The sequence below is a fragment of the Sebastes umbrosus genome, chromosome 3, assembly GCF_015220745.1.
Source record: "Sebastes umbrosus isolate fSebUmb1 chromosome 3, fSebUmb1.pri, whole genome shotgun sequence".
NCBI lineage: Eukaryota > Metazoa > Chordata > Actinopteri > Perciformes > Sebastidae > Sebastes > Sebastes umbrosus.
This window is the reverse complement of record NC_051271.1, coordinates 25762755-25776570: the sequence shown is the minus strand read 5'-3', so window position 1 is coordinate 25776570 and position 13816 is coordinate 25762755. Positions and strand designations below refer to the sequence as shown.

Genomic DNA, 13816 nt, shown 5'->3' with positions numbered 1-13816 from the left:
CTCTTCACAATGATAACTGAACCATCTTCAAAACACTAACTGAATGAGGTGAGTCAATCAGGTGATTATTTTCTGACAGTTTCAACCCACCTTGATCCTCTGCAGGAAGAGAAGGAAAGTCTCAAAGATGTTTTTCAGCAGCTCAAACCACTGAGGGAAAGTCATCAGACGCATCTGGTCAGCTAGCCTTCAGACACACACAATTTACACAAGGTTAAAAACATCCTGTTAAACAAGAGTCATTATATTCTTATATCAACAATGTTGTTGTTGTTGTTGTTTATATGGATTCATTGCATTCTTCAGAGAAAGTCCCCCGACCCAAAAACATAGCAGAACTGTTTTTCCCCATATAAAATCATTTAATTTTTCAGGATTTTTGATAACATTTTGTTTGCAAATAATTGAGTCATCTGTGCTGGAAAAATACAAACATGCAGCACATTCCTAAGAACTTGACAGTTGACACTCATTGCCCTTGAAGTCTATTTCAGTTTCTGTGTTGTATAATTAGTCAACAAACATGTAGTGCCTATTTGAGGACAGGTACCTTAAAAGGACAGAAGTGTCAGACAGAGAAGACAATGTGAGATATACGACTGTGAGCATTCATGCAAGGTTATAAATGTCGCTAAACCGAGAGACTCAGTGCTCTCAGCCCTGAACTTTCTATGTTGATGGTTGTGTGCATTAAAACTCTGAAAGACGCTCTCTTGTTTTTGAGTCCTTATTAAACAGAAATTGCCGCCACATCATCACATTTGAAAACTAGCTTGATGTGAAGCAGGCTAAATAACGCTCCAAACTTATGTAAAATGTTGGCGAGGAAAAACAGGCATGGCCATTTTCAAAGGGTCCCAAATTTGTTTTAACGCCATTCATTTCTTTAACGTTTTAACGCAAATGATTTGAGCATTTTTGTAATGCTAAATGCAGTACCTGTGAGGGTTTCTGGACAATATTTGTCATTGTTTTGTGTTGTTAATTGATTTCCAATAATAAATATATACATATATTTGCATAAAGAAAGCGTATTTGCCCACTCCCATGTCTATAAGAGTATTAAATACTTGACAAATCTCCCTTTAAGGTACATTTTGAACAGATTCAAAAATGTGTGATTAATTTACGATTAATCGCGATTAAATATTTTAATCGACAGCCCTAATAATAATAATAATAATAATAATAATAATAATAATACATCATAATTTATTAGTTGACGTATATTTCGTAATAATAATCTGAATCTATAATGTAACTAAAGCTGTCGGACAAATGCAGTGCAGTAAAAAGTACAATATTTGCCTATAGAGTATAAAGTAGCATAAAATGGGAAAGGAAAGTATAAGTACCTCAAAATTGTACTTAAGCACAGTGCAGAACTTGAATAAAGGTTTGGGCTGTCCCCTTGGTTGTTTTGGTCTTAGTCGACTAAAATTTCTTTAGTCGATTAGTCATTATTTATTCTTTTTTTCAGGCTGAATGACTTATTTCCAAGAAACTTATGAGCACATATCTGGTAAACAGAAGATTTGAAGTGGTGCTTTTGTGTGATTCTTTGTGGAGAAACAGATCTGTCAATTAATCAACTAATCGATAAGTCAACAAAATCGTGTGAATGTTATTCAACTAGGAATTTCTTTGGTCGAAGACAGCACTAATAAATTAATAAATGTACTTTATGTAGCTTTTTAGTATGGATAAAATAACCAGACTATAATGTCTTTAATGTCTAATACCTGATAAATTCAGGTCACACTGACGTTGCCATGAAACCATTCTGCTCATAAATTTGTAACAAAGCCCACAATGAGGTAATGCAACCAGTATGAACCACAACGTCGTCCTCCTAATCATCTTAAATTACATCCATATTTCTACTTACTTAGTGACGACTTCAGTGTCAATATCTTCTATGTTAAAAACATTTTCTGCCACACACTGAAAAAACACAAACGTGTCAGATTAAGTGAGTTTTTCAACCACATAATAATGAAATGTTTTATCTGTAGTTTATAATATGCTTCACAGTCAGGAGGTTGTACCTGAGAGACGATGGCCTTAGCAGCCATGATCATCTCATCGCTGTAAATATCCAGAAAGTCCAACTTCCTCTGACGCAGCAGGCCAAACACCAGAGACTCCAGACGCTCCTAAAACACACACACACACACAAAAATTAATAAAGAAAAACTGAGTCCTCAACAATTAAAGTGCAGATTTTATATGTATGTACGTCAAACTCGACAGGCGGCAGCGTTTCATTCGACAAGAAATGTGATTAAATTATACATAAATTTGGATTTTTTCCACAAGCTGAGATCAAACATAATTATTGAATATTTAGTTCGGGCCGAGCCATTTTGTCTAAAAATCACATGTTGACAATAAAATGGAATGTAAAAAATGGAAATCACAATTATTATTTATTTTTTTTTTTTTTTTAAAAAAAGGTACAGTGTGTAGGGTTTGGCGAAATGTAGTGGTGTGGTTGAAGACTGCAACCAACTGAGTACCCCTCCGCTCACTCCTACATTTCCAAGACTGTGGTAACGTGAGCGGCAGAGTGCAAAACCGTGGTAATGCACTCTGCCTTCCTTACCATAATAACACTACTTCAGGAGCAACGGAAGTCAGACGGCGGCTGGTGGTACCACGGTTTTGCACCATAGGACTCACGTTACCGCAGTTTCCAGTGTTTGGTTTGTCCGTTCTGGGCTACTGTAGAAACATGGCGGAGCAACATGGCGGACTACGTAAAGAGGATCCGCTCCCTATGTAGATATGAAGGACTCATTCTAAGCTAACGAAAACGCAACGATTCTTAGTTTCAGGTGATTATAAACTAATGAAAACATAGTTATGAATACTATATTACATTTCTGCAAATAGATCCTCCGAAATGTTACAAATTGTACCTTTAATGTTGACACCATGATTATTTAAAGTAACTTTTTATCCGTTTGACAAAAAATCTTGAATTGATTTTAATCATATTCAGGTTTACACTGACTGTACTTAAAAAAAACAACAGGATAACTCTAATATTTAAATAGAAAAAGAGACAAACACCCAATCTGGTGTGATTCATTACAGACGTCCCAGTGTTGATAGTGATTATTATTAAAATAACTAGAAGATTTTTAAACAGTATCTGCTTTAATCATTCTTTTTGGACTACAATATCAAAATCCTTACTTTATCACTAAATGATTCGACTGAGAATACATATCAATATATATTAAATAAACTACAAGGACCACAATGTAAACAAGCCCTGTGACTTTCTTGTGTTACCTTATTGTTCTTTTAATTGTTTTATTCCAGTGTCTTTTTTAAAATGAAAACAAAATTTAAAAAATATATACCGCCCAGCCCAAACTCAAAGATTATTGTTCATAATGAATTAAAGCAAAACACATTTAAATTGTATTCACAGTGTTTGTTCAACCTGCCTGGAGACCAGATGGATTCACCACACAGGTACAATTGTTTTACTGATGTTGAAAACACCAACAGAAACCTCTAAAAGCTTGATAATCTCCTTAACACCATCTGAATCATCCTAGAGCAGTTAACTCCACCCATATGGCACTCCAAGCACATTAAAACAAACACTCAAAAGATTACTTCCAGACAAGATTTGATCGATCACTGATCCATGTTGCGACAACTGAGCCGGATTTCAGCAGCAGGCGTGATTTGATTTGATTTGATTTTAATGAACATGTGTGTGTGTGTGTGTGTCCCACCTTCTGTGAGGCAGCGTTAGGTATGTGGACCTGTGATGGGCACAGCATCCGTTAATAACACAACAATTCACATCAGTGCAAATGTGACTGTCGGAAAAAAATCTGTCAGAGGTCAAAGGTCAAGGGACCCCTTTGAAAATGGCCATGCCAGTTGGAACCAATGAATTCATTAGGTTTTCTAGTTTCATATGATGCCAGTACCTTCATTCTAGCTTTAAAACTGAGCACGCTACAACCTCCGAAATACAGAATAGCGGCCGGGTCAGCAGGTAGGCCGTTGGATTTTTAAGAGGTTAATTAAAAATAAATACATTGTTCTGGAGATTCGATACAGTATCGCAAAACACAATGTGCTCATGTGCAACTGTGTCTGTGCATTTCCTTAAAATCTGAGATTCAAACGTAGCCTGCGCAAACTAGATTTGGTACGTCACAAATTCTAAAACCAATTGCTGTCTAATACGCACACGATGTCGGCAAAGAAACCTGAAACCTCCAGCGTAGAGCGGACTTTTCAGTACAGAGAGCAAGAGTTTTCATTAGCAGAGTGAAAGTTTTGAGAGCAAACATGGTAAAGTGTGCAGTTTTTGGATGTAAGCAGGACCCAAAATCCCACTATATACTGTATATTATTGGATGTTTTACAAATAACTCCCCTCACTTGATTTATTTACCCATTTTACCTTTAAATGTATTCCTTATCCGATGTGAGGGTCGCACTGTAAAGGACAGAGGGTTTCGTATCCTGTACAGATTTGTAAAGCCCCGAGGCAAATTTGTGATTTGTGATTTTGGGCTACACAAATAAAATTTACTTGACTATTATTACATTTAGGACAAGCTCCAGATGTATAATTCCTATCTGTGTGAAAAGGTTTTTACATATAAAATGGTGACAAACACAGGAATGTATAAATGGTTTGGAGGTGATGGAGGAGTTTATTCAGACCTTCTCGAGGACCAGCGGCTCGTCCTTCAGGCTGCGGTTCAGGTCGCTGCGGGCGTACATGCTGAAATCCTCCACCATCATCTTATCGATCAGCTTCTCCAGCTCGCACAGCTGGGAGCCCAGATGCCTGGAGGGGCAGACAGATAGATAGTCAGTAGCACCACAGCTGCAGTTTGTGTGGTTTCTAACTTACTGACAGCATCACCACGTCCTGTACTGAGGCTTTAAAGGTCACATGAAATGATTTAATCGGACTCTGGGACTAAATCTCTTCATTAAATTGTTCATAAAAAACGAAATAAAAACAAAGTGTAGATATTGTTGTTAAAAAACTATGACTTGAAAAAACTGAAAACTTGACTTGTCACTGCTCTCCTTTCAAATTAAAGCTCGTCATCTTCTGCTGTGAAGATACAGCCTTATGTTGTTCTCATCTATGCTCACTTTTCCTCAACTAAATATAGACTAAAATGTTACTGTTGGCCTAAAAAGAATAATAACCGGACCTTCTGTCAGCTAAAAGTGACTAAAAACACAAGAAGATAAATCTATATTATAAAGGCTAAGGAAGGTCAGATTCAGACAAATCAGGAGCTCCAGTTGTTTTTTATTTTCCTCCAAATGTTTTAATTTTTGCTTCATTTTCTCATAAAACTGAGTGACATCCACATTTAGCTGTTTGTAAAGAGTACTGCCCAGACTGCCCAAACACTCCAGCAGTCAAATTCGGATTTCATCCCCAGACAACCCCCCCCCCCCCCCGACCCCTTCCCCCCTTCCTCACCTGAAGCTATGGATTCCCTGCAGCTCCTGCTGCAGCACCTCCTTAGTGGTGGAGATGAGCTCCAGTGCTCCGACAAACTCGGAGGTGGAGAGCAGCAGCTGCACGGTTGGTTGCGTCTGATGCACAGCTGCCATCAGCTTCAGCTTGTTGTGCAGCTTCACGCAGTTGTTGCGGGTCAGGGCGGTGCGGAGGGCCCGTAGAGGCCCCTCGCACATGACCCGGTCGATGGTGGCGGTGCGGCCCCGCAGGACGGCCACGGCGTGCTGCGTCTCCTGAAGCCGGTCCTGCAGCTCGTGCTGCGAGGACATGGCGTGGAAAAACGCCTCGGAGCGCAGCGAGATCTGCCGGGCGATGCTCACCTCCACCACATCAAGGTAGTGACTCAGCTGGAGGGAGGCAGAGACACAGAGTTCATTTGTGAGAAACGCCTTTGATGTGTCTTTTGTGATCTGTGTTTGTTTTGCAGAGTGGACGAGAGAGTTTACCTTCTCCTGCAGCAGTTTGGAGGACGCCACGTCTCTGCTGCTCTTCCCTCCAGCACTGTTGAAGTGCGACCAGGGCAGCACGGTGTTGAAGGTGCCGGGGTCCTCCAGACCAAATTCAGGCTTCATGAAGATCTGCAAATTCAAAACGCAGACAAACCGGACATTGTTAGACACCCGGGAACCCTAAATAACATTGGAAACAGCCCAAATATAAAACTGAGAAAGAAGTGTTGTGACCCTGGGAATAATGCAATGTTCATTCACATGACTAAGATAAAGGGGACCTATTATGCTTTTGTGCTTTTTTCCATTTCCTTTAGTGCGTTATATAGTTTTTTTTGCATGAAAAGGTCTGCAAAGTCACTAAGCCCAAAGTCCAGGCAGGAGCTCAAACAGAGCGTTTCAGACAGAGGGTGAGAAGAGGTGCTGCAGCACAGCCGGTATGAGAAATTTAAAATGTTTTTTGATCATTAAAGCCTGTACACATGTTCTGGTAGAAACCCAAAATACAAGTATGCACCTGAAAATAAGCATAATAGGTCCTCTTTAATATATTAGACATTCTAATGCTAAATATGTTTTTAATATACAAGCTTCTGGTCAGCCTTCTTAAATTGTTAATGTTGCTTTTCATCTCAGAGAATCTAGGAAAAGGGACAAAGTCAGATCTTTCAGTGTCATGAAAACCCAGATGGAAAACACTGCACTCTGACATCAGAAAACTTAACTTCACCTGCAAAGAGTCAATTCACAGCAGAGCCCAACAGATACTGGATTTTTGAGGCCAATACCAACATCGATATTTGAGTTTAATAAGTGAAGATATATTAGCCAATATTTTTTTTTTGTGACCGAGATATGAAGGACAGCGAGACATTTTAGACATATCTTTGGTATTTCTGTACTGACATTTCTTATTAAAGGAAGAGTATGTAGCATTTCGGGGTCTATTAGAAGTGAAATATAATATTCATAAGTGTTTTCATTAGTGTATAACCACCTGAAACTCAGAATCGTTGTGTTTTTGTTAGCTTAGAATGAGTCCTTCATATGTACATAGGGAGCAGGTCCTCTTCACGGAGTCCGCCATGTTTCTATAGTAGCCCAGAACGGACAAACCAAACACTGGCTTTGGAGAGAGGCTTTTTACGCTTTTACGTTACTTGAAGAACAGTTCTAGTTCTCCGACCTGCTTCTGAAACTGTGGTAACCGCCGCAGAGTGTAAAACCGTGGTTGCACCAGCCGCCGTCTAACTTTGGTTGCTTCTAAAGTAGTGTTATTATAGTAAGAATGGCCTCTGAGCGAGGCGAACGGCATTACCACGATTTTGCACTCAGCGGCTCACGTTACCGCAGTCTTGGAAACGGAGGAGTGAGCGGAGTTGAGTGTAATCTACAACCACACCACCAGATGTTGCCAAATCCTACACACTATCTTTAACTAGAGACTCACATTTAAGCCGACACCAATATATCTGCGAAAAGCTAAAATCATGCTGATTAATCTGTAAGGCTGATGTGAAAAACTCCAGGTGGAATCAGAGTTTCACATTTTATCATATTTTTGGCTTTTGCATGAGACTATCCTGACAGTCAGTCAGTCAGTCTATCAGTTGAACGGAGAACCTCTATGTAACGATGAAGACAAGCAGAGGTGAATCAAACTAATGCAAGTACAAAAAGGGAAATTTAAGGGGAAATCAAAAGTTAAAGAAGTTAATAAGAAGAAAGTTTCTGAATAGAAGCTTCAGTTTCTACGACTCTGATCCAATACAAACAGAATAAAGTAAAGTAGATGTGTTACCTTCGGGACTTGTTCCAGTTCAGCTCTGGATTTCTCTACAAACAAGAAAAGCTCCAGATCAGTCACTTGTTTTACATTTCTATACTTGTTACACCGCTATTATAAAGTATGTTTCTTACAATTAACATAGATCAATCAATACAAATGTACAAAAATACTGTAATAATATTAATACTTAATAATACAGTTTACTTGTATAGCACTTCTCAAAACCAATGTTACAACGTGCTAGACACAAAACAAACAATAAAAACAAAAGATAAAAGAATAAAATGGACAAGAAATAAACCAGTAATAACATTTTAAAATGTGCAGCGTATAAAACACTATGCATAAAAGATTTATAATAATTATTGATAGGTTAATCAATAAAAATGAGTTCCAAAAAATTATTTAAAGGAAGATAATGAAACTGCAATAGTCTGTGAAAAGTGCCATGAGTCAGAACCAATCTGCTGTCACACATTACTCATTTCAAAATCTAGAAACAAAAATACATCTCATGTTCATAGGGCTGCAACTAACGATTATTTTCATTGTTGATTAGTCTGTCGATTATATTCTTGATTAATTGATTCGTTGTTTGGTGTATAAAATGTCAGAAAATGGTGAAAAATGGTCATCAGTGTTTCCTAAAGCCCAAGATGACCTCCTCAAATGTCTTGTTTTGTCCACAACTCAAAGATATTCAGTTTACTGTCATAGAGGAGTAAAGAAACCAGAAAATATTTACATTTAAGAAGTTGGAATCAGAGAATTTTGACTTTTTTCTTAAAAAAATACTCAAACCGATTAATTGATTATCAAAATAGTTGCTTATTAATTTTTTTAGTTGACAACTAATCGATTAATCGTTGCAGCTCTAGATGTTCATTACAAGCTATATTTCCTGTCGGTGTCATTTTATGGACTGGAGAGGAGGCCGTCAAGGAGAGTCCTGCAGCAGCAGCAGCAGGTTAATAATTCATACCGTGGTTGCTGGTGATACTGGAGACAGCTTCCACATCGTCTTTGTTGGGACAGATCGTCTTGCAGCGTTCGTGGATTCTTTCCCTCTAAAAATAAAAACACAGAAAGACAAAAAAAAAGATTCAGAAGTTTTGGATGAAACTCAACATCTAGTTTGAAGTTTAGTAGTTTGGTCTGAGGGTGGCGCTAAATGACAAAAACATGAAAGCTTCCACAGTTCCGGTTATAAAATGAGAACAACACAGAAGCACATTACAGGAATAAGGAAGCATCAGAGGAATGTTTGACAGTTGTACTTCTGTCTTGTTATTGTTGTTGTTTTATTGTCTGTAAGACATCATTCTGAAACCTGAAGAGGAATGAGGAAATGAACACAGTGCTACAACGACAAGTAGATGGTGACGTCAGTGACATTTCTAAAAAATTGGCAGCTCTTACAGGAATAGAAAGAAGTCAGTTCAGGTAACAAAGTCTAAAAAATAAGAAATGTTCCAGCCTGGAAATTAAACCACACTAGGCTTATCTGAGGAGTTTTGTAACCAATTACAAAACGTGTATTTCCTTTTACAGCTAGAAGGAAGTTAATATAATGCCAAGAAATACAAAACAAAACTAAATAAGGAATAAAAAGCTGCTGTATGACCACATTTCTGATTAACCATGTTGACGAAACTTCATAAACTATAAACGGGAAGAATGAGAAGAAGTAAACCAGAAAACAACCACTGCTGACGCACTTATCTGGATGTCTCTCGAGTGGAGAAACCCGACATTACAGGGGAAAAAATAACTAACCTCAAGATATTTAAATACTTTGAAAGGTCTGAAAACGTCAGCAGGGGGGAGATCAGTGTAAAATAGTATGATAGCTGCTGTTGTGTTGCTGAAATACAGACTAACAAAAAACAGATTCCTGACTACAACACTGAGGCTCTAGAGTTTGACATTTCAAATGCTTTTATCAAGTAATACAACAGGAAACAGTCAACACATTCAGTAGAGCCGAAGGAAACAAAGATGTTTCAATGTTTGTGGCTCCTCTTTTATGTTTCACTGTGAAGTGTGTCCCATAAATACCTCCATCTGTGGTGCACCACTACAGTTTTACAACCACAGCAGAATCATAAATAATAAAGTACATGAGTAGAAAACAACACTGCCGTGACAGATTTTAGAAGAGAGCAGTTTGATCAGACAGAAAGGCGGGAAACATTTTTCATCTGGTATAATACCACCATTAACCTGACAATTTTAGTTAAAGAATACCTTTATATTTTTTGTTTGTTCATATGTAACATTGAAATATGAGGCTTCAGTAGTCTGAGTTAGACAACTCAAGTAGATCTCTTCAAAAGTTATAGTGTTTTTAGTCCCTCTTTGTGCTTCCCTGGACTGTGTTAAATTGTACATCGTCTTCTCAGAATGCTATCGCAGTCAAATCTGAACACACAAACATGATACACATCTATTTAGATTCAGTGAGACTTAAACTTTCAGTGGATATCAAATCTGTGTACAAATGACCATAAATCTGCTAAGAAATCACTGAAAACAGACACTCATAACTCCAGAACTTGCCTGAGAATCATCATGTTTTTAAGTTTTCTTCAGTATCAAAGTGATCCAGTGATAGTTGTTTGTACATTAATGGGTTAACTGCAAAAAGGAAGTGATAATAACTAATTCGGCATACTTTGAATGCAGCTAATTTGTCAAATGTAAAGAAATACAGAGCTGCAACTACAACAAAGACTGGGAAACTACTAATAACGGGGTAATAATGGGTTATTTTTCAATATCACGGGGGGGGGGGAGATATGATGTGAAGCAACATAGTTTGAGCTATGGTGCAGAATAGAAATGTGTATTTTTTAAGTTAGATAGACATTACATCAACATTTTAGACTACCTCTGAGCATTGGTAATATGTTCCACATTGTCCCACACAAACATAGTCATCACCCCACATCAGAAAACAGTGGCAACATTATAGAGCTCAACAGGTTTCAGAAGTAAAAATGCCATTCATATTCTGAATTACGGGTTTGATTATAAGCCATAATGTCATAACCATCCAAGCTAGACTTAACACAAGCTACAAGATTGTGAAACGCTGGTATATGTTCCTGTAGAAGCTACAAGTCTGTATGATATCAACTTTGTTTTAAGAAAAACATGTTTTTATTATTAGCCGAGTAGCATAACTCTCAACTTCATTTCAATGCAATTCTACACACGATGAGGACTGTGGATTTTGTCCCCAATCTATCTACTCAACTGGAAACATTACAGGAACAATTACATCAACCAGTAACTCTTTCAATGAACACATGGGGATGTTAGTGTTGTATTAAGAAGACAACATGTTAACCTTTCCTTTAAGGAGAGCTATGAGAACAAATCCCACAGGCCGATAGCAACATACCACATCAGTTCTCGCTACACATCAGTCAACAGCCCAGATAGAAATCACATCTGGAGCTCACATTACAACTGTTTAGTCTCACACAGGTCTGGCTCTCCTAAAGGTTTCCATCTCCTTTAATGCATGCTTTCTAGTTTTTTTGCCCTTATTTGATAGTATGACAGACTAGAGAAACAGGAAATACTGTTTACATTAGTTTATACATTTTATAATACTGTACACCTGTCTAAAACAATTACAGTATGTACTATTTTATTTTATTTATTTATTTATATGTTATATTGTAGCCTTATATTCAGGGTTCGTACACCTTTTTAAGAGTAAAATTCAGGCACATTTCAAGCACTTTCAAGGTACCAAAACCAAAACTTTCCAGACTCTCGAAGCCTTTATCATCACATCTAAATTGTTACTATGAATGCAATTGCGAATAAGTTTACAAAATTAATTTATACCCACAGCAATCAATGCATATTGACACTTTGTTTATACCAGCTATCCAGCTGTTCAGAATAACTTTGATTGTAAGTTTTGATCATGATTATTTAATGCTTGCTAATTTCCAGAGTAAACGATCAACAGAGGACTTACTGTATCTAGCTATGAATGACGAGGACACAAGAAAATAACTTTTTTTACATGAGTGATTGTGTAGATGAAACACCAGATTATGTTGAAAATGAAGAAATTTTCAAGGAGAATATTCAAATTCTGAACCTTGAAAACATAACAGTTCAAATTAAGCATTTTCCAAACTTTCAAGACTCTGTACGAGCCCTGTATACTTTAACGTCTGCACGATTTTAGGTCTTAGATTCTCATGGTTTACTTTCGTGATTTTCTATTGTATACATATTTAATGAGCATTGTAAGAACTAACATTTTCATTGCCAACGACTGTTTCTAATGGTCAGGATCACCCCAACACGACGTAGCCTGATCAAGGTTTATTTCACAACAATGATCGTCTCGCTGTACATTATCCCTTACTTGTCATATGCACAACAACAATTACCAGGGTTTATTTCACAACAATAGCTAGCTGTACATTATCCCGCTTATTACACGGCTACTTACTTAAGAAAAAATAATTTGACACAAAAATGGTCCGCCAGAGTCTGATATCAGAATTGCGTCCATAGTAACGGTCTGTTATAAAGAAATAACAGACCGTAGAAAGTCGTAATTGACCAATCAAAATCGAGTATTCAACAAAGCTGTGTATTAATAAATAAATAACTTGTAGAGGAGAGGGACATGCTATAAAACGGTTTGCACTCAGGAACTAGGAACACCACAGACATGGTTTGTATCTGGTTTTAAACCTCTCAACCACAAAGATAAGCCAAAAACCTTTTCATTTCTGCAAAAAAAGGGAAGCTGGAAACTGGTAAGCGTGTTTCCATCCACCTGTTTTATGTGTATTTTGAATTTGAAGATCAAAACGAAGCCAAAAATCTCAAATCTCAAAAGGTTGCTGTATTAAGCTTATAAAAAAAGAACAGTAGGAGCTGAAACTGCTTCAACAGGATTCCTGACACACCCACAAGGTAAGGCTCAATCAATCAGTGAGTCTGCTGAGGTCTGAGCTGCAGTGATGCTGAATGAATCTGTCCTCTGTCTATCAGAAATGCTCTGAATAATTCAGTGTGGGTGTGTGTTACCTGAGCCATCTCCTGCAGGTAAGGTCCGAAGTGTTCCCTGGTGATGTTGGGGAGGTAGAAGGAGGGCATCACTTCTGTCTCTGCAAAGTCCAGTCCCCATGTTTTGGTGAAAAAGTCGGACTCCCGCTTGGCGAGCCGCGGGTCGTTCAGCGCGGCAGGGAGGTTGACCTTCGAGCTGTACACCGTCCACCTGTCGTGCTCCGCCACCACAGATGGGCTGTCACACAGGCCCCGCCCCACACCTGCAGGAAAAGTGAGGGATTAAATGAATTTATCAAAATGTATTAACAAATTGTAATGCCTGTACCACTCTAGCATAAATGAAAGACCTTAAATGATCAGCCCATTGACAGAAAATTAACCTCCAACAATTTTTATCAATTATGTCGCTATAACAAGCAAAAACACGTCCTGGTTCCAGCTTTAAACATTTGCCAATTATCGTTGTTTCATATAATTGCAAACTGAATATCTGGGGTTTAAGACTGTTTGTGGGACAAAAAAAAAACATTTCATACATAACCTCGTGCTCTGGGAAACATGTTTCACTGCTTTCTGACATTCTATAAGCTAATAAGCGAATTGATGGATAAACAGTTAGTTAAAGCCCTAAAATGATGTCTACCAATGCTAGGACATTAAAGAGTGCAGCTGTTCCCACCAGTGGGTTCCTTGGGGCAGACATCGGGCAGGGAGCGGATGGACCGGCAGCGGGGGGGCGGCGGCGTCTCCCGCTCCTTGTGATAGATCCCACCTCGACCTCCACGAGGCACTGGGGAGGAGCCGTGGCTGGAGGCCATGGCATCGGGACTCGCCTCCCAGGAGGCTAGCTGGAGACAGACAGACACAAGAAGGACTGGAGTTAGATACAGGAAAAACTAAATTAAAGGATAAGGATCTTAATATATTTCTCTTGTTCTCAACAAATCCCATGAAAAGACCGAAACCAATTCAGAGTTAGTATTGCGTGTGTACCAGAGC

The 13816-nt window shown here is 38.3% G+C and overlaps 1 protein-coding gene across 2 annotated transcripts in view; it reads right to left on the bottom strand.

Moving 5' to 3' along the window:
- vps54 (VPS54 subunit of GARP complex) overlaps positions 1 to 13816 on the bottom strand; it is a 31049-nt gene that overhangs the window by 10965 nt on the left and 6268 nt on the right. The window contains exons 2-12 of one of the 2 annotated variants that reach the window (XM_037765253.1): positions 13497 to 13665; positions 12836 to 13077; positions 8748 to 8832; positions 7778 to 7812; positions 5974 to 6105; positions 5489 to 5874; positions 4705 to 4831; positions 3756 to 3785; positions 2049 to 2156; positions 1889 to 1944; positions 91 to 187 (exon numbers count right to left, since the gene is read on the bottom strand). In XM_037765253.1, coding sequence (XP_037621181.1) covers positions 91 to 187; positions 1889 to 1944; positions 2049 to 2156; positions 3756 to 3785; positions 4705 to 4831; positions 5489 to 5874; positions 5974 to 6105; positions 7778 to 7812; positions 8748 to 8832; positions 12836 to 13077; positions 13497 to 13665 — 1467 coding nt within the window. The remainder of the gene's footprint in view (positions 1 to 90; positions 188 to 1888; positions 1945 to 2048; positions 2157 to 3755; positions 3786 to 4704; positions 4832 to 5488; positions 5875 to 5973; positions 6106 to 7777; positions 7813 to 8747; positions 8833 to 12835; positions 13078 to 13496; positions 13666 to 13816) is intronic. The other variant, XM_037765254.1, reaches the window with a different exon arrangement.